This window comes from Gossypium hirsutum, chromosome A08, assembly GCF_007990345.1.
Source record: "Gossypium hirsutum isolate 1008001.06 chromosome A08, Gossypium_hirsutum_v2.1, whole genome shotgun sequence".
Taxonomy (NCBI): Eukaryota; Viridiplantae; Streptophyta; class Magnoliopsida; order Malvales; family Malvaceae; genus Gossypium; species Gossypium hirsutum.
Genome location: NC_053431.1, coordinates 79,411,863 through 79,431,925, shown reverse-complemented (window position 1 = coordinate 79,431,925; position 20,063 = coordinate 79,411,863). Strand labels below are relative to the sequence as shown.

The window sequence follows — 20,063 nt, the reverse complement described above, 5'->3', positions numbered from 1 at the left end:
ATAGAATTCTAGTGCCAAAACTGTCAATTGTGGGAAAAGGAGCCCGAGTAAGGAAAGGTTTGAGAAGGTATCTACAAGGAATAGTCATGGCTCTAAAGCCAGTGCACCACAAGGCCCGATACGGTTTGGGGTTCCAGCCAGACATACGATAGAGAAGAAAACAGTTGCAGAAAGATCGAAAAAGGTGAATTACAAGAGTCTTAGGCCGAGAATTAGAATGAAAGCCCATAACGTACCCTCCTTTTAAAAAAACATTTACATCTGCAGGAATGGTATACCCCGGGCAAGATAATCCATCAAGCACGCTGTTATTAATTGAAAGAGGTCTTTAGAATGTCAATATAAATGTCATTGACAAAGGAAATGACGTAATTAAAGATGTTTCAATGATACGCCCTTGTCCTTCTGGATTTTTTTTGAACAATTGGACTGTTGTGGATCTCCTTGTAGTTTCTAAGTCTTCTCCAGAGTAATGCTCAATGTTAACACTCTTCTTTTTGGGTGCCCCTAAGTAATAGTAGGGATTCTTTTGTAAGAGCTTATGTTTTGGCTCTTTATCATTTAAATGAACATTAATGAAGATGCATTTAGTCATGGTCTTTACATTCTCATTAACTTCATAATTTTCCCTCTTCTCACAGCCTGTCATTGCATATATCTCACGTCATACCATGCTTGTTGGTCCCAATACTTTGATGTTCCTCTATAGTTTTCTTTTCCATTTAATTTTCAGCTGTTCAAATATCAACGATATGAACAAACCCGTTACAAATCTTAAAATCGATTTCGAAAAGGCTATTTGTTTAGGAGAGCTCGAAGCTGAGGAAAATGTTGAAGACTATGTCTCGTCTCCTGACTTACTAAGAATGGTAGAACAAAAAGATAAACGGATTCTACCTCATCAAGAATCTGTTGAGATAGTAAACTTGGGAAATGAAGAAAAGATGCAAGAAGTGAAGATTGGGACCTCCATTTTAGATAACACCAAACATGATTTGATCGCTTTGCTTCATGAGTACAAAGATGTGTTTGCATGGTCATATCAGGACATGCCAGGATTGGATGAGGATGTAGTGGTCCATAGACTCCCACTGAAACCAGAATGCAAACCCATTCAACAGAAGCTAAGACGAATAAGACCTGAAATGTTGTTAAAGATAAAAGAAGAAGTCAAGAAACAATTTGATGCTGGCTTCCTACAAGTCTCCAAGTATCCATAATAGGTAGCTAACATAGTCCCAGTACCGAAGAAAGACGGTAAGGTACGAATGTGTATGGATTATCGCGATTTGAATCAAGCAAGTCCTAAAGATAATTTTCGTTTGCCACACATCGATATATTGGTGGATAACATAGCCAAACATTCATTGTTTTCGTTCATTGATGGATTCTCGGGTTATAATCAGATAAAAATGGCTCCTGAGGATATGGAGAAAACTACTTTCGTAACGATGTGGGGAACATTCTACTATAGAGTGATGCCGTTCGGATTAAAAAACGCTGGGGCAACATATTAAAGGGCCATGGTGATGTTGTTTCATGACATGATGCACAAAGAAATAGAAGTCTACGTCGAAGATAAGATCGCCAAATCCAAGGGGGAAAGAGAGCATGTTGGGAACCTCAAGAAGTTGCTCGAAAGACTAAGAAAGTCCCAGCTAAAGCTTAATCCAGCCAAGTGTATGTTTGGGGCTACATCAGGAAAATTGCTAGGCTTCATCGTCAACGAGAGAGGTATTGAAGTGATCCAGATAAGATAAAAGTCATACAAGAACTACCACCTCCGCGCACGTAAAAAGAAGTCAGATTAGGGAGGTTGAACTACATCACTCGGTTCATTGCTCAACTTACCAACCAGTGTGACCCAATTTTTTGACTCCTTCAAAAACATAGTCCGGGAGAATGGAACGAAGAATGTCAAGTGGCTTTTAACAAGATAAAACAATATTTGTCTAGTCCCCCGGTGCTGGTACCGCCAACTCCAGGAAGACCGTTAATATTGTACCTGACTGTGTACGAAAATTCAATGGGTTGCATACTGGGGCAACATGATAGTCAGGGAAGAGAGAAAAGGCGATTTACTATCTCAGTAAAAAGTTCACAGAGTATGAAGCAAAGTACTCGCCAATTGAAAAATTCTGTTGCGCTTTGGTTTGGGCAGTTCGGAGGCTCAGGCAATATATGTTGTATCATACGACATGGTTAATTTCGAAGCTGGACCAAATAAAGTACATGATGGAATCACCTGCACTCTCAGGAAAAATGGCACGATGGCAGATCTTACTATTGGAGTACGACATCGTCTATGTGAGTCAAAAGTCAATAAAAGGAAGCGCAATAGTTGACTTCTTAGCAACTCGAACAATGGATAAATATGAGCCATTGATATTTGATTTCCCGGATGAAGACTTGATGTGCATTACAGAAAAAGAGGGCGAGTCATCAAAAGAGAAGTCATGGAAGATGAGCTTTGATGGTGCATCGAACGCATTGGGGCATGGGATTGGAGCAGTCTTAGCATCACCAGAGGGAAACCATTATCCGTTCACTGCTAGGCTGAATTTCTTCTGTACCAATAACATAGCAGAATATGAGGCCTGTATCATAGGACTTTGTGCAGCTATTGAACGAAACATCGAAATCTTAGAGGTGTACGGGGACTTAACGTTGGTGATATACCAAATCCGTGGAGATTGGAAATGAGAGATTCGAAATTAGTCAAATATAGCAACCTAGTGGCAAGACTGATCAAAGAATTTAAAGAAATAACTTTTAATTACTTCCCACGAGAAGAAAACCAATTGGATGATGCCCTGGCCACTTTGGCTTCAATGTTTAAAGCAAACAGAGAAATAGAAATAATACCTCTTCAAATGAGCATATATGAAGTCCCTGCACATTGTTTCAGCATTGAAAAAGAGCCAGACGGACGGCCATGGTTCCATGATATATTAGAATATGTCAAGAATCAAAAGTATCCTGAACAAGCAAACGAGAACGATAAAAGAACAATCAGAAGAATGGCAGTAGGATTTGTTCTCGATGAGGGCATTCTGTACAAAAGAGGAAAAAATCAAGTGCTCTTGAGATGCGTAGATGCTGGTGAAGCCAGAAAAATACTTGAAGATGTCTATGAGGGAATCTGTGGGACACATGCCAATGGTTTCACTATGGCCAGGAAGATTATGAGACTCGGTTACTACTGGTTGATGATGGAAAGCGACTGCATTAGTTTTGCAAGAAAATGCCACAAATGCCAAATTTACGACGATAAAATTCATGCAGCCCCTTCGCCCCTTCATATCATGACTTCTCCGTGGCCTTTTTCTATGTGAGGCATGGATGTTATACGGCCAATTTCCCCAAAAGCTTGTAATGGACACCGATTCATTTTTGTGGTTATTGATTACTTCACAAAATGGATAAAAGCCACTTCGTTTGCCAATGTGACGAAGACTGCAGTTTGCAGGTTTTTGAAAAAGGAAATCATTTGTCGATATGGTTTTCTTGAAAGAATCATTTCAGATAACGCCTTGAATCTAAACAACAAGATGATGAAAGAAGTGTGTGAGCAATTTCAAATAAAGCATCATAACTCATCACCCTATCGCCCGAAAATGAATGGAGCTGTTGAAGCGGCCAACAAGAATATTAAGAAGATTATTGGGAAAATGACCGAGACATATAAAGACTGGCACGAGAAGCTACCATTTGCTTTGTATGCATATCGCACATCTGTATGGACATCTACGGGAGCAAATCCTTTCTCTCTAGTCTATGGAATAGAAGTTGTACTACCTATCGAAGTTGAGATCCCTTCTCTACGAGTCTTAATGGAGTTGAAATTAGAGGAAACAGAATGGGTTCGAGCTCGATATGACCAGTTAAACCTCATCGAAGAAAAACGTTTAAAGGCAATTTTTCACGGACAGATGTACCAGAAGAGAATGACCGCGGCCTATGACAAGAAAGTACGGCAAAGAGAATTCTACGAAGGAGAACTCATGCTGAGAAAGATTCTTCCAATACAAAAAGACTTCAGAAGAAAATGGGCACCAAATTGGGAAGGACCATACGTCGTCAAGAAGGCATTCTCGGGTGGAGCTTTGATTCTCACTGAGATGGATGGGAAGGAGTTACCAAATTCAGTGAATTCAGATGCTGTGAATAAATATTATGCTTGAAAAAAAGAAAGTTAAGATGAAAATCGAAAAGGGCATCTTTTAAAAAAAAAAAAAGATCAAGGTGAAAACCCGAAAATGGCGTCTTGATTAACACAAAAGATTAGGATGAAAACCCGAAAGGGCGTTCTAATAAAGCAAACACTGGGCTTAAAAAAAAGAAAAAAAGAGAGAAGCAAAGCGTTTTGAACGGTGGGTCAAATAGTGATACTACAATATTTGAAGCATTTCTGAAAGCTCGAAATCTTCTACACAAGAAGCCACACTTGAAAGAATTCTTGATTAAGAAACATGAAAGAGTTCATGTGTTGAATAACTAGAGCATTTGTATCCGTTGAATGTGATCCCCTTTCTCTTTATGATACTTTTACTATCCTTGGTTAACTTTCTTTGTTTGCTACCTTTGAAATAAATAAATGTGAGGTATCCCTTTCGTCCCTGCTTGACCATTTTCATACATCTCATTATTTGGTTTATTTAAATGATAAATAGTGAAATGACATACTCTAGACAAAAGAAATGTTGAGCATTACCCGGATGAAAATATGATAAGTACAAGAGCCTCAAAGTAAAGACAAAGTTCAACAAGGGGCAAAAGAGTGGTATCTGAGAAATACAAATTACTCATAAAGCTGGAGAATAGGTACTAGGCCTAAAGAGAAAGTCAAGAATTGCAGCAATGAATGCAGATCATCACGAAAATCGTGACAAAAAAGGACATACGACAAACATGCCTAAGGCGCATAGCATAATCATGTAGGCATAAAGCCATTTAAGACAAACATGTGCATATCATGATAATGCCATGCATGACATATACAAGTACTCCAGTAGAGCAAGAGGATGTGATGATAACTGTACTGAATCAAAGGAAAAGACACCTGAGTTCCACCAGATGACATGTTTTGGTATTCTAATGTTTTTATTTCGGTTTTAAAAAATCAACTCATATTGTGAGAGCTGAGTTGAGCCTCAAGACACGTTGAGGTATTTTCAAATTCTGTCTTTCAAAAAAATCAACTCATATTGCGAGAGGTAAGTTGAGCTTCAGGACACGCTGAGGTAATTTTAATTTCTATTTGTCAAAAATCAACTCATATTGCAAGAAGTGAGTTGAGCCTCAAGACACGTTGAGGTATTTTCAATTTCTTTCTTTCAAAAAATCAACTCATATTGCGAGAGGTGAGTTGAGCCTCAGGACACGCTGAGGTAAATCATCAAAAAAATCAACTCATATTGCGAGAGGTAAGTTGAGCCTCGGTTCACATGCTGAGGTATTTTCAATTTCTGTTTTTCAAAAAAATCAACTCATATTGCGAGAGGTGAGTTGAGCCTCAGGACACGCTGAGGTAATTTTAATTTCTATTTTTAAAAAAAACTCATATTGCGAGAGGTGAGTTGAGCCTCAGGACATGCTGAGGTAATTTTAATTTCTGTTTGTCAAAAATCAACTCATATTGCAAGAAGTGAGTTGAGCCTCAGGACACGTTGAGGTAAATCATAAAAAAAATCAACTCATATTGCGAGAGGTGAGTTGAGCCTCGGTTCACATGCTGTGGTATTTTCAATTTCTGTTTTTAAAAAAAATCAACTCATATTGCGAGAGGTGAGTTGAGCCTCAGGACACGCTGAGGTAATTTTAATTTCTATTTTAAAAAAAAAAACTCATATTACGAGAGGTGAGTTGAGCCTCAGGACCCGTCGAGGTATTTTCAATTTCTACTTTCCAAAAATCAACTCAGATTGCAAGAGGTGAGTTGGGCCTCGGGTCTCACGTCGAGGTATTTCAATTTCTGTTTTTCAATTTGTGTTTCAAAAAAGTCAACTCGTATTGCGAAATGTGAGTTGAGTCCTAGGTCACACACTAAGTTCGCAGGCCGATCTATTTTTGATTCTCAATAAAGAATAAAGATTGGAGCTGATTGAAGACACCAGATTCTGCCTCCCTAAAGTTGCAGTGGAGCAGGTCGAAGTTACAAGTTTCATTTTCCTGAAGTCGTAGCGGAGCAGATTGAAGATACCAGATCTCATCTCTCTGAAGTTATAGAAGAGCAGATCATAATGAATTTTATATCCCTAGAGATGCGAGTAGATTGAAGCTACAAGATGCGGTGGACCGAAAAGAGACTACCTGAGCAAGAAGAGCACCCAAGAAGAGATGAAATTTAATATTTTTATTATACGTGCTTTTTGTATTTTGCTATTATTATTATTAATATTATTATACAATAGCGTATACTTTTTATTATATATGTATATATATTTGTACATAGTCTTATCTTTTTTATTACTTTATTTCAATTTTTTTATTGTATTTGTTTTTTCGTATTTCAATATTATTATATAGTAGTATATATTTTTTATTACCTATGTACATGAATGTATATAGTATTATTTTTTAATTACTTTATTATTTTTATTATATTTTATTATTCTTTTTTTATTTTAATATTATTACTATTATTATTATCATTGTTAATATAGTGAATATTTTTGTTATGTATATATATGTATAAGTATTTATATAATAGTATTTCTAATTACCTTATTTTAATATTATTATTATATTATACACTTCCCTTTTTATGTTTATTTATTTATTTATTACTTTATTACTAATTATTTTAACTTATTAATTATTATTATCATTATCGCTATTGTTATTACTTCACTATCATAATATAATGTATCATTAATATTACTTTTATTTTCATTATTTTATTATTACTATTATTCTTTATTGTCATGGTTATTATGTTCATTTTTTATAGCTATTATTTTTATCACTAATATTATTATTGTTATATTTATTATTTTTTACTTTTATTATAATTACTATTGTTATTATTATTGCTTTTCTTTTATACATTTACGTCTTATATAATACATTGATTTTATTATTTATTCGTTTATACTTTTATGTAATTTTAAACTTTGGATTTTATTATTATTATTATTATTATTATTATTATTATTATTATTATTATTATTATTATTATTATTATCATCTTGTATCATTATTTTGTTTCACATAATACTTATCTATATTTATTCCATTATTATTTTATCATTTTTTACTTAAATTATAAGTTCGTTTACACATATTACATAATATTTGTTATTTTTATTGTCATTATCATCATCATTAACATACATATATACGTGTGTATTTTTCATGTGCATATTAGTATTTTTACTATTACTACGAATACTATTCCTTTTATTATTTTAGAACATTATTTTTATTGTGAATATTATTGTTATTTTTATGCTAATATTATATTTTAATGTTTTTCATTAATTGTATCATCGCTTGCATTGTTTACGATTTCCTATCGCAAATGATATTTTTTATGTTTTCTAATCAACTTCAAAAATAAATAAGGCAACGTACCGATTTAACATTGAGTCGTCGGTTTCATCGATATGTTAGGTGAATATCAATCGGCTTGTGTTAAAAACGGAACATCCTTCTCAAAAGAAATTGAGATTGTAAAAATTCTCATGTTTTGATCGGATCATGATTAAATATTACATTGAACTCGCATTTTTGAAAATTAAGACAACACATGCTTAATGAGATACCAATTTTGGGCGTCGCGAGGGTGCTAATACCTTCCTCGTGCGTAACTGACTCCCGAACCCTATTTTTTCTCTGGCTTTTGACGTAGACCTAAACTCGGCCTTCTTTTTGTTTAAAAAAATAAATTTTCTTTTAAAAAGGAGGATTTATTAGGTGTCCGATCACACCTAGAAAAAGGATCGGCGGCGACTCCCTCTTTTAATAAAACTAAAATTCCATTTTCAAAGTTTTCAAATAATCGCCTCAGCTAGCGACCAAAGCAAAATTTTACGTCGCTACAGGGCTTAGTTGGGTTCGGGTAGCTGACTTGGTTATTTGGGTCTGGGTCTGTTTAGTTGGTTTAGGCTTAAGGCTAGTTTAGTTTAAGGTTAGGAAATTTGAGCTTAAGTTTAATTGGTTGGGGTTTTGAGGCCCAGGTGAAATTGGGCTTGTACAATAATAATAATAATAATAATAATAATAATAATAATAACCGATATTTTAGACCTAAAATCTCAATTAGTTTGACTTTGTTCATAACTTACCACGTTATTATGGTAATTGCAAGTTCTGTAAGTATTTAAAAATAACACTTACTTAAATCAATACCGATAAATATGCATATTTCTAATAGTTAAAATACTTAATATTTGATGTCACACAATATATTGTTTATAAATTCTCTGAGTCTCCTCCAATCTCATCTTAACACATTCACCCTATTACTCTCTTCAAACCTCAAGCATATAAACTTTAATGTTTTTCATAAATTTGTATAGGTTCTTTTATCTTCAAGCTCTTACTTGGGCATCACAAGCATTTCAAAAATTGGTTCAGAAGAAAACAAAATAAATAACATATAAGTTAGAAATATGTGTCTTAACGTTACCTACATAAGAGTACAGAGGCGTAGTAAGCAAAGCTAGACACGGAGGGGCTAAATTACGTAGAGTTCCCATTAACCAATTAGGGCTATGTTGGTTAGCTGCCTATAGTCTAAAAATCTAGAATTAATAATACGAAAAAATCCTAAAAATCTAGACTTGACCTCATCACCAAATTTCAGGTTTGGGAGTACGATTACGTATGGAGAAGGTTATAGCACCCCCACAACGCTTATCCGAGGATAGTCCTACGGGGCCTTAAGAGCTAGATTTTTTTTATGTAAGCACATTAATGTCTTAATCTAAGCTAAAATCTAATGGAAATCTTAAAAAAAAAACTCTAAAAGAAACGCCTCTGTTTACTTGTAGCTCGATTAAGATGTGTTCACCAAACTTATCTAATTTGAAACTTAAATTAGAGATTTTTCCTTTTAACGAGAACCTTAAAGGATACCTAAATAATTCTAGTAAAATTCTTAAATTCCTAAAATTAATTCTATTTTAGAATTCTAAAAAAAAACCCTAGAAATTACCAATGAAGTAAGAGAAATATTAAAATATAACTACAACTTATTTGATCTTTTATTATTATTATTATTTTAAAAGATTTAATTAATAACGTTGAACCTATTAAGATCTTACGAAAGTATCATATGTCGAGTTTATGATTTATCTTACTTTAAAATTCTTAGTCTAATATTTAAATTCGTCAAAATCCTAAAATAATAAATCTTAAATTATATTTATTAGCTTTCTTAAAAAAGTTTCTAAAATAAAATATTTAAAAAGACCTACTCATGATTTGCAATTCACCTACAAAAATCTTTAGTTTTAATCTTGAATAAAGTTCTAAAAAATATTTATATATTAACTTAAGATTATAATCCTATACAATATTTGAAACTAATTTAATACTCTAAAAAATATCTTACATATTATTTATAATTTTTCTAAGGTAAATGATAGGTAAGATCTTAAGAACTAACCTAAATCCAAATGTAAAAGTCTTATGGTTTCATTAAAATATAACACCTACTTAACTAACTTCATGTCAACAATTATAGGATGAAAAAATGACCTAAAGTTCCCTCTTTTAAAACAAATAGTAATAAAATAGGAAAATTAATTAAATTGGCTAAAAGTTAATGAAAAGTTAAAACTCTTTCAAAATGACAATAATAAAAATTAAAATTAAAATTAACATGATATAATAATAACAATAATATATCTTATTCATAATACAACAAAAGAATCAAACTAACATAAATAAATAATATTAAAATGCATGTAAGGGAAATGTGTTAAAAATATATATAAATAGACATTAAAATAAATAAAACGAAGTAAGAATAAATAAAAATTATATAAGTATGAATAAATATAAAACATTAAAATAAAGTGCATAATTAACATTAAATATATAATGTATAAATGCAAGTGAAATGGAAGATATAAGTGTAAATTATTTATTAAAGATGGAAACAAAATGACATAGCCTGATTTTAGGACTAAAAGATAAAAAAATGTGAAAGACAGATGACTGATGTAACAATTAATTTGCCTTTAATTTTTAAATTCTGGATTAAATCGCATGTTTAAATAAATAAAAATATTGCGGGTGTAAATAGGTTAGAGAGCGAGGATGATGCTACAAAAAAGGGGTATTTTTTGTAAATTTAAAAAGTAAGGGGGTGAGAATAAATTACCCATTTTTAGCACCTATAAATGAAAAAAATTATTCATTCATTCATTTTAACCTCATTGTTTTTCAAAAAAAAAAAACCTCTTCCTCTTCCTTTTCCAACTTCTATGTTGGCCATGGCTCCACCACCGGAGAGCCTAACGGCTCTCCGGCCTCTGGTGGTGGGCCGTCGTATACGGTGGCCAGAATTTTTTTTTTTTGCAAAATCAAAGTTTTATTTAGAAAAAATCATTAAACTTCTTAAAAATCAAAACATTATTTTGAAATAGTTAAAAAAATCAAAACTTTGTTTTAAGAATTTAAACTTTCTAAAATGATTTAAAAAAACAGATTTTTATTTTTCAAAATTTAAACTTTCTCTTTTTTTTTAAACACTATTTTTCTTAAAGATTAAAGTTTTTATTTTGAAGTAATTGAAAAAAATCAAAACTTTGTTTTAAAATTTTAAACTTTCCTTTAAAATAACTAAAAAAACAGAATTTTTTTTTTCAAAATTTAGACTTTTTACTTTTTTTTAAAAAAAATACTATTTTTCTTAAATATTAAAACTTTTACTTTGAAATTGTTGAAAAAAAATCAAAACTTTATTTTAAAATTTTAAAATTTCCTTTAAAATAATTAAATTTTTTTATTTTTTAAAATATAAACTTTCTCTTTTGTAAAAAAAAATCAAAACTTTTCCCAAAAATCAAACCTTTAAAAAACATTTATTTTAGAAAGGGGAGGGAAAAAAGGGGATTTTTGGGGGCTCCTAAGGGTGAAGGACTGATGGTCCGGTGACGTCTCCTTTATCGGAACTCAAAATCCGATCCCTCATGACATGCCTATGACAAAAAAAAAGGATAGAAGAAAAGAAAGAAAAAAAAGAAATAAAATACTTGTAGTTGTTGTGTTCTTTTACCTTTTTTTCTTTTAAGACCAAAAATAACGAAAAGCCTTCTCTTTTTCATTTCATTTCATGTTTATATATTGTTTTTTTAATCTTGCTTATTTATAAAAAATGATAATAATAATATTTACTAATAATAATAGTAATAGTAGTGATGATAATAATTTGGGCTTTTGATAGGCCCAAAAAAAAAAAGAAGAAGAAGAAAAGAAAAATAAATGTCTCAAATCCAAAATTGGGTGGACTTGGAACGACTTAACAGAGAACAAAAATTTAAATAGGCCCTCAATCAAACTCGAATAAAAATGGGTGTCTACAATATGTTTTTGTTTTATAACATGTTTTAGTAATCATTATTTTTTAGAAGATTGACTTTAACATCTAAATCTATTACTTACACATATTCTTTATTTTCAAAAAAGTTTCTCTTTAAAAAAAAATTATGAAAATTATTTAAAGACTTGAAGAGAAAGATAAAATCCAGAAGTTTATATAAGAGGCAAGCAAAAACATATTGATTGCATAAAAATACCACTTTAATAGTGGATTATAAGTAGTAATGGTTGTGAAATGGAAAATTTTGATTATTTACAAAAAGAATATTGAGTTACACAAGAATGCAAGGATGAAGCAAACAAAAACATTGATATGTCTTTTAAATATTTTGAAAAATATGTTATACTAATATTAATTATTAACTCTAATTGCGTGTAAGCACAATTTTTTACTAGTACTACTATACAAATCCTTTTTTATATTTCAAGTTAATTGAAAAATCATGAAAATTAATTGGAATTAATATATAATTATAATCCAAACTAATGCAATAATCCCCAGTGGGTTGAATTAAAATTCTTTAAATTTTAAAAACTTAAAAACGTATAAAAGATACTGTAAAAATATTAATTGTACATAATCTATTTCATCTCTCTTCTTTATCTCTCTAATCTAATTACTCTTACAACATTAATGCATCACATTTTATCTCTCTTCTTACAATTTTCTTTTTTTAAATTCCACCTAAAATGCATTCATTAATCATATTTTGCATTTGACCATCTTCCATATAATACAAAGGATGGTACCACAGTATTTTATGCTAAGATTAAGTTCTAAAATAGTTTTAATTTAACTCTTATTTGTTTTAAGTTTAACATTAAATTGATTTTTTTTATATTTTTGGGATATTTTCATACTTAGTCCTTCAATTTTTTACAATCTTATAATTTAACTCTAATTAGTTTTATTTTTTTTCCAATTTAGTGTAAAATTTGTCTTCTTAACCCTCAACTTTTATCAAGCTTAATTTGTTCATATAAATAGGGATGAGCAAAACTCGATTTGACTCAAAAAAATAGAAAAAAAATTGAATTTCGAGTTAAACGAATTCAATATTCGAAATAATCGAGTTATTCGAGTCAACTCGAATTTTTTTTTGAATTTCGAGTTTGAATCGAGTTTGGTTTTTAAATTCGAAAAACTTGAATAATTCAAATAAATTGAATATTAAACTATAATAATTTACACAATTACCCCAAACTCCTAAACTTCTTCACTTTCCTCTCAAAACTTTTACTCCGTCTCACTTTTCCCCTATAACTTTTGCTCCTCTCCCATCCCACCCCATTTCTACCCCAAACCCATTTCCCCCCTCTCTTTTTTTTTTTTGAATATTTCCCTCCCGAAATTTTACTCCTCCCATTTATTGCTCAACTTTCAAAATTTTTATTTTTACCTTAAATTTTTACTTCTCACCCTTAACCCCAAATAAAAAAAATTAAAATCATCCAAAAAAAATTCCTAAACCTAAATAATAATTTTATTTATATTTATTATTTTATATTATTAATATAAAATTTCACATTTTGTACTATTTGTATTATTGAATTGTTTTATAATATTGAATCTTTATAAATTTTTACTAAAATTGAATTATTGATGATGCCATAAAATATTCGTGTTAAAATTTTATGTTGTATCAATTTCACATTTTATCTTTAAGATAATTTTTATTAAAAAATCTCATTTTTCACATTTAATATATAAATTTTTTAGTTTCAAAATACATAATGACAAGGATCAGAAGATAATTGAAGCAACTAAGCAAGTAAAGAAGTTAACTCGTATATAAAAGATTAATAAATAAATTATAAAGAGATAAAAGTTAATAACAAATTTGATTACGGTGAGTATAGTGATTACAAAGACCTAAAATATTTTTTTAATTTAACTTGAAAAAATATATTCGATTCTATTCGAATTCCATCTCACTAGACTCGATTCGATAAAATTTCAAATCGAATTAGGATGACAAAATATGATTCGTTAACTCGATTAACTCGAAATTTTTTCATTCAATTCGATCGAACACTCACCCCTATATATAAGGGACAAATAATTCCATTTTAGCTCATTCTAGGGGCAAAACCAAGGGCTGGCAAGGGCCCCTGGCACCCCCCCAAAATAGAAAATTTTTCATTTATGCCCTTTGAAAATTTTAAAATAGTAAAGGGAAAATTACAATTTATCCCCTAAAAATGATAAAATTTTAATTTAATCCTTTAATAATTATAAAGATATAGAATGATAAAATGATAAAATTATATTTTTATTATTACAAAAATTATAATTTAATTTCGCACCCTAAAAAAATTTCTAACTTGACTCATTACATGAATTATAATAAGTATTAAACTTTATTTATAATCATTTTTAAAATAAACATGCACCTTTTTTGTTCGCAACAATCATTAAAAATTAAATATAAAATGTTAAAATTGATACATAAAAGTTTCTTTTTTTTTTTTGAAACAGATACATAAAAGTTTCACTCGTGCATTGAACGGGATAAAAAAATTAGTGTATATATATATATATGTATATATATGTTAAAGTAATGTTTTAGAGAAAAAAAAAACTGAAACAAATTTAGGTGGTGGGCTTCAATATTTAGCAAGTGGCGCCATATTAATATGGCACATTAACATTTAGTGTATTAATATTTTTATGGGTCTCATTAGATGCTTAGTGCAAAAATGAAAAAAAAAAAGAGTTTTATACGTTATAATGTTTAAATATTATATACTTGTTATGATAATAATTATATAAAAAAAACCAATCGCTTAGGATATGATTCTTTTGATTTTTGTAGTAAAGAAAGTAGTAATTTAAGGAATTTTAAATAACTTCATATCCTTCAATTATTATATTATTTTCATTTTTAAAAATTAAATCAACTTAAAATCGATACAAATTGATCATAAAAAAATTATGAAGATTATAAAAAATAAAATACATATTATTTTATAGTATTTTTACTTTTTCAAACAATATATTTTTGATTGGTTATAAAATTTACAACAAATTTTTAATAAATAAATATAATATGAATGTTTCTACTTCGCATTTGGAAAAGCCCAAAACGATAGAATGTTGGCGCGTTTTGAATCAATTACCGGAATACTGGTCAATTGTCATCCTATTTTATTAATAGCTTGAATCGAAGAAAGCAAGCGAGAAGGAAGCGGACACAAGGACATTTGGGAAATAAACGGCCAAGATCTTCCCAACCCAATATCTAATTTCATTGGCTCAATCATCCCTTCCTTCAAACTTGATTGGCCCACGTCAACACTATGACATGTTCTCTCCTGTTACTCACCTGAGAAACTTCCGTCAAACGTGGGACACAACAAATATAAAATGCTCGACCCGCGACTCTTTCTTCGAAAAATGCTCATTTCATTTTAAACACTACAACCATTCCACTTTCAGAGGGAAAAAAAAAAAAAAACTCAAAGAGGCTTCTCCACAGATAAGTGTTGAGGTGGAGTGATGGCTGGCTCATTCAGAGCGCGCGGCTCTTTGGTGGTTCTAGCGATAGTCTTGTCCGGTGAGTATCGTGCTGTTCCTCATTTGTTAATTCCGCTTGTTTCATGTGATTCCGTGTTCTCTGATTCTTTAACTGTTTGAGACGAAACGTGTTAGATCTAGTTTTGTTTGATGATGTTTTTCCTCCCAAATCGGTGCATGCTTAGATCTGATTTAGGTTCTACGGATTCTTGTAATGCATTACATCATCAAATGAGAGTTTCGGCGATCTCATATCATTTGTTTTTGCTCCATTGATTTCAGAACTAGAAATTTCTGGATTATGAAATTAATGTCTCGGAAATTAGTTTGATTCGAACAAAATCATGTGTTTTCACGTATTTTATTTTAATTTTCCATTTGTGGTGAAGCATTTCTAAGATGGAAGTTGCAATGTTATGAGCGTAAATATTCTAGAACTTGGTTAGGATTCTGTTCTATCTTGATCTTTCCACGTGGCCGCTTTACCAAATTTGATATTTGATGTCTAATTCAATGGATAGTGACTTTAAATAACTTTGGCTAACATAATGATTGAGTTTAAAAATGACCATAGAGTGATATTGAAAAAGGACTGTATAATGGTTAGCATCGTGTTAACTTTTCAAACAGGATGTCTTTTTGCACTCTCGATTGCAAAGGAGGAAGCCGCGAAATTGGGGACCGTAATTGGAATTGATCTTGGCACAACGTATTCTTGTGTTGGTGTATACAAGAATGGTCACGTGGAAATTATAGCCAATGACCAAGGAAACCGTATCACACCATCATGGGTGGGTTTCACAGACAGTGAGAGGCTGATAGGTGAAGCTGCTAAGAATCAGGCAGCTGTTAACGCAGAGAGGACCATCTTTGATGTCAAAAGACTTATTGGAAGAAAGTAAATCTCATTCTGCCATGTTTCTTGTTTTACATTGTAGGGGTTGGTTGGGAAATAATGCTTACTGCGGGGGCTTTGTTCTTTGCAGGTTTCAAGATAAGGAGGTCCAGAGGGACATGAAACTTGTTCCCTACAAGATTGTCAACAAGGATGGAAAACCTTATATTCAAGTAAAGATTAAGGATGGAGAGACCAAGGTTTTCAGTCCTGAAGAGATTAGTGCTATGATTCTGGGTAAGATGAAGGACACAGCCGAAGCTTTCCTTGGGAAGAAAATTAAGGATGCAGTGGTCACTGTTCCTGGTGAGTGCACCATAAGAAACAATGTTCTCAGCTCAAAATGGTTAAGTTTGTTGGATCCTTGATTATGCTCATATTATCTCTGTTTTATTTGCAGCTTACTTCAATGATGCCCAGAGGCAGGCCACCAAGGATGCTGGCGTTATTGCTGGGCTTAACGTGGCAAGAATTATCAATGAACCAACTGCAGCTGCCATTGCCTATGGTTTGGACAAAAAGGGTGGAGAGAAAAACATTCTTGTTTTTGACCTTGGTGGTGGGACATTTGATGTCAGTGTCTTGACTATTGATAATGGTGTATTTGAGGTTCTTTCCACAAATGGAGACACTCATTTGGGAGGTAAGCATCTTTATTGTTTTCTTATAGGATTATAAAATTTTTTCAACACTGGATCTTTGTTTACGGTCACTTTTCTTGCAGGTGAGGATTTTGATCAGAGGGTTATGGAGTACTTTATTAAACTGATCAAGAAAAAGCATGGAAAGGATATCAGCAAGGACAACAGGGCACTTGGGAAGCTTAGGAGGGAAGCTGAGCGTGCCAAAAGAGCTCTTAGCAGCCAGCACCAGGTCCGTGTGGAGATTGAATCACTTTTTGAAGGTGTTGATTTCTCTGAGCCACTGACCAGGGCCCGTTTTGAGGAGTTGAACAATGACCTGTTCCGAAAGACAATGGGACCTGTGAAGAAGGCAATGGAAGATGCTGGTTTGGAGAAACGCCAAATTGATGAGATTGTTCTTGTCGGTGGAAGCACTAGAATTCCAAAGGTTCAACAACTCCTTAAGGACTACTTTGACGGAAAGGAGCCCAATAAGGGTGTTAACCCAGATGAAGCAGTTGCTTATGGTGCTGCAGTGCAAGGAGGAATCTTGAGTGGAGAGGGTGGTGATGAAACCAAAGGTACATTTCATCTCCCGTGCTTATAGCTCATGAAAGTGTTATAATGGAATAAACTATGGCTGATATTTGTGTATAATGTTTTTATGGACAGACATTCTTCTCCTTGATGTGGCTCCGCTTAGTCTCGGTATTGAAACTGTCGGTGGCGTCATGACAAAGTTGATTCCCAGAAACACTGTTATCCCAACCAAGAAGTCTCAAGTTTTCACCACTTATCAGGACCAGCAGACCACCGTCTCCATTCAGGTATTTACAAATGCTATTAAAAATACTTGAGAATTGGATGTTTCTGGCAATGCTAAGAACTGGAAGTCTTTGAACCTTATTTGGATTTGTTATGGACTGATGTCAGGTGTTTGAAGGCGAAAGGAGTCTCACGAAGGATTGTAGGTTGCTTGGGAATTTTGATCTTACTGGAATTCCTCCAGCTCCAAGGTTTGCACTCTCCCTTTGTCAATTCTGCACTTGTATATTGAGTGTATTGACTTAATGTTGTGACAACTCAACTGCACAGGGGAACCCCTCAAATTGAAGTTACGTTTGAAGTTGATGCAAATGGGATTTTAAATGTGAAGGCAGAAGATAAGGGCACACATAAAACAGAGAAGATCACTATTACCAATGATAAGGGTCGTCTGAGCCAGGAGGAGATAGACAGAATGGTTCGCGAGGCAGAAGAATTTGCAGAGGAGGATAAGAAGGTGAAGGAAAGAATCGATGCCCGCAACAGCATTGAGACTTACGTCTACAACTTGAAAAGCCAGATTAGTGACAAGGATAAGCTCGCTGACAAGCTTGAATCCGATGAGAAGGAGAAAATTGAAGCAGCCGTGAAGGAGGCCCTTGAGTGGCTTGATGACAACCAGAATGCTGAGAAGGAAGACTACGAGGAGAAGCTCAAGGAGGTTGAGGCTGTCTGCAACCCCATTATCACGGCTGTTTACCAAAGATCTGGCGGAGCCCCAGGGGCTGGAGGATCAACCGAAGAGGAGGATTCGCATGATGAACTTTAAAAATCTCTTAGCAATATCGAGGGTTGGTGATGAACAAGCAAGAGTGAGGATGAGGAGAGCGTAGGGCAGTTAAGACGAGGATTTTTGTAAATTTTTCTCATGGTATATTGCCCCCCCGCCCCCCTTCTTTGCTTGTCTTTTTGTTTTTGTTTTTCTTTATTTTATTTTATTTTATTTTTGGTGAAGATAGAAGATACAGTTGAAGGGATGTTTTGTTTGCATTACTTTGTATTTTTGCTTATGTTATGTTAAACAACTCAGTCTTTCTCATCGAATAATTGTGAACTTGTGAAGGACCGAAAATCAGAAAAGTTGATTAAAAATTATCATAAGAATATGATATTTAGGGAATTTCTTTGTTTTCTTTGCCCGCCATTTGCTACTCTTCTGGATTTGCTGCCAGATATCGCAAAGGGGTTGAGGCATTATCGCCTTGATTGAGATTGAAGAACAACCCTGCTGCATTGGAGAAGCTAAAGCAAAAGAGGAATTAATAATAGTAAAATTATTTTATTTTATTTTGATTAAACTTTCTATTCGGGTTACTAAATGAGTTGAAATGCGCTTCCTTAGAGGGGGGAAAGAAAGGATTGTTTTACTGTGACCTTAATTAGGTGAAATGGTGGCCTGATCATCTTCATTAAGAATCAGCTTGGCTGCTGCATAAAATTGAAACATCACGGGTGTGAATTTGGGAGCAAAATGCTTGAAAAGGTTTACCTCCTTTTTCAAGTTATGGTTCTAAAGGATATTGTGTCAGTCAGCCTTGAGTTTATCAGAGCTAGCTTTCAAAGAATCGTAGTCCTTTTCCAGTTGTTTGTTCTTAAATGGAGCACGCTGATTTTGATACCAAGGGCTGTTGTTGGCCAAGTTCTTTTGTTAGTTGTGACTTCCTCTCCGATTCAAGTTTCTTTTCAACCCAAAGACTTCTCAAGAAACTGAGCTTGAGTCGCCGTAACCCTTCTTTCTTTCCAACTCACCATCTCTATCTCCATTAACATTCTCATACTCCATCCTACACTTCTGACCTGATTACCATCACCAATATTTGCTGGATCCATGAAAACATTCCTTTCACCGCTATAAAAGAAGCTCTAATCATATCAGTGTACGAGTTACCAAGTATTGTTTGTTTACCGCATGAACGAGGTAGTGGAAATACGAATCCCACATTGAGAAGGAAATTAAAATGCGAATTCCTTTTAAAAAATGGAGGGAAGCTTAGGTGCCAATGGGTGGAAAGAGACTGTTGTAGCCTCGATAATTTCCAACCCTAAACCCGCCTTGGTTTGGGTAAACATTTGTGGAGGTCTTTCTCTAGTGTTTCCCTCGTGTGGCAAAAAAAAGAAACACTAATGCCCAACGAGTGCTGTCTCGCAAGAGGAGTAGAAGGTCGGGTTGGGTATGCTTAATGTGTGCTAACAGCTATCAGGTCCTCGCTTCTTGGCCACCTCAATATTTTTGTTTAATTTCTATTTTTATAAATGGAATTGACAATTCCGTTAAGAATTTAATTTATAAAATTTTTATTTGTAGAAATTTAATTTAAAAATATAAATTCAAATGTTAATTCCATTAAAATAAATATGTCAAGTATCCTAAATTGACATTTTGAAACAATATAAATTAATCTTGACATTTGTGGGAGTTTAATTCGAAGGGATAGTGATATATAAAATTAAATGATAAAATTATAAAAATTCTTCTACTACAATATTGAATAAGGATGGAAGAAGGAATGAATGTTAAAATTTAATTCTAAATATTAAAAGAACATTTTAAAATTGATATTAAAGTTGGATTTAATTTCTAGGCATATACTAATAATGGTTAAACTTAGTATGACTTTATCCAAACATAGGGTAATATTGAATTAAATTT

At 32.5% G+C, this 20,063-nt stretch overlaps 1 protein-coding gene across 1 annotated transcript; it reads left to right on the top strand.

Moving 5' to 3' along the window:
• The first annotated feature begins 14,894 nt into the window (after positions 1 to 14,894).
• On the top strand, positions 14,895 to 18,533 carry LOC107946879 (luminal-binding protein 5). The gene is made up of 8 exons (XM_041074483.1): positions 14,895 to 15,110; positions 15,701 to 15,968; positions 16,057 to 16,271; positions 16,366 to 16,608; positions 16,690 to 17,169; positions 17,261 to 17,415; positions 17,522 to 17,604; positions 17,684 to 18,533. Exons 1-8 carry the CDS (start codon positions 15,053 to 15,055, stop codon positions 18,180 to 18,182), a joined length of 2,001 nt encoding a protein of 666 aa, XP_040930417.1. The 5' UTR covers positions 14,895 to 15,052; the 3' UTR covers positions 18,183 to 18,533.
• The last annotated feature ends 1,530 nt before the right edge of the window (positions 18,534 to 20,063 follow it).

Excerpts from the sequence above, each read along its gene's own strand:
- LOC107946879 (XM_041074483.1), top strand. The coding sequence starts at position 15,053 with ATGGCTGGCTCATTCAGAGCGCGCGGCTCTTTGGTGGTTCTAGCGATA. Across the intron at positions 16,272-16,365 it reads TGCAGTGGTCACTGTTCCTG|CTTACTTCAATGATGCCCAG; the intron begins GTGAGTGCACCA and ends TTTTATTTGCAG. Across the intron at positions 17,605-17,683 it reads GGAATTCCTCCAGCTCCAAG|GGGAACCCCTCAAATTGAAG; the intron begins GTTTGCACTCTC and ends TCAACTGCACAG.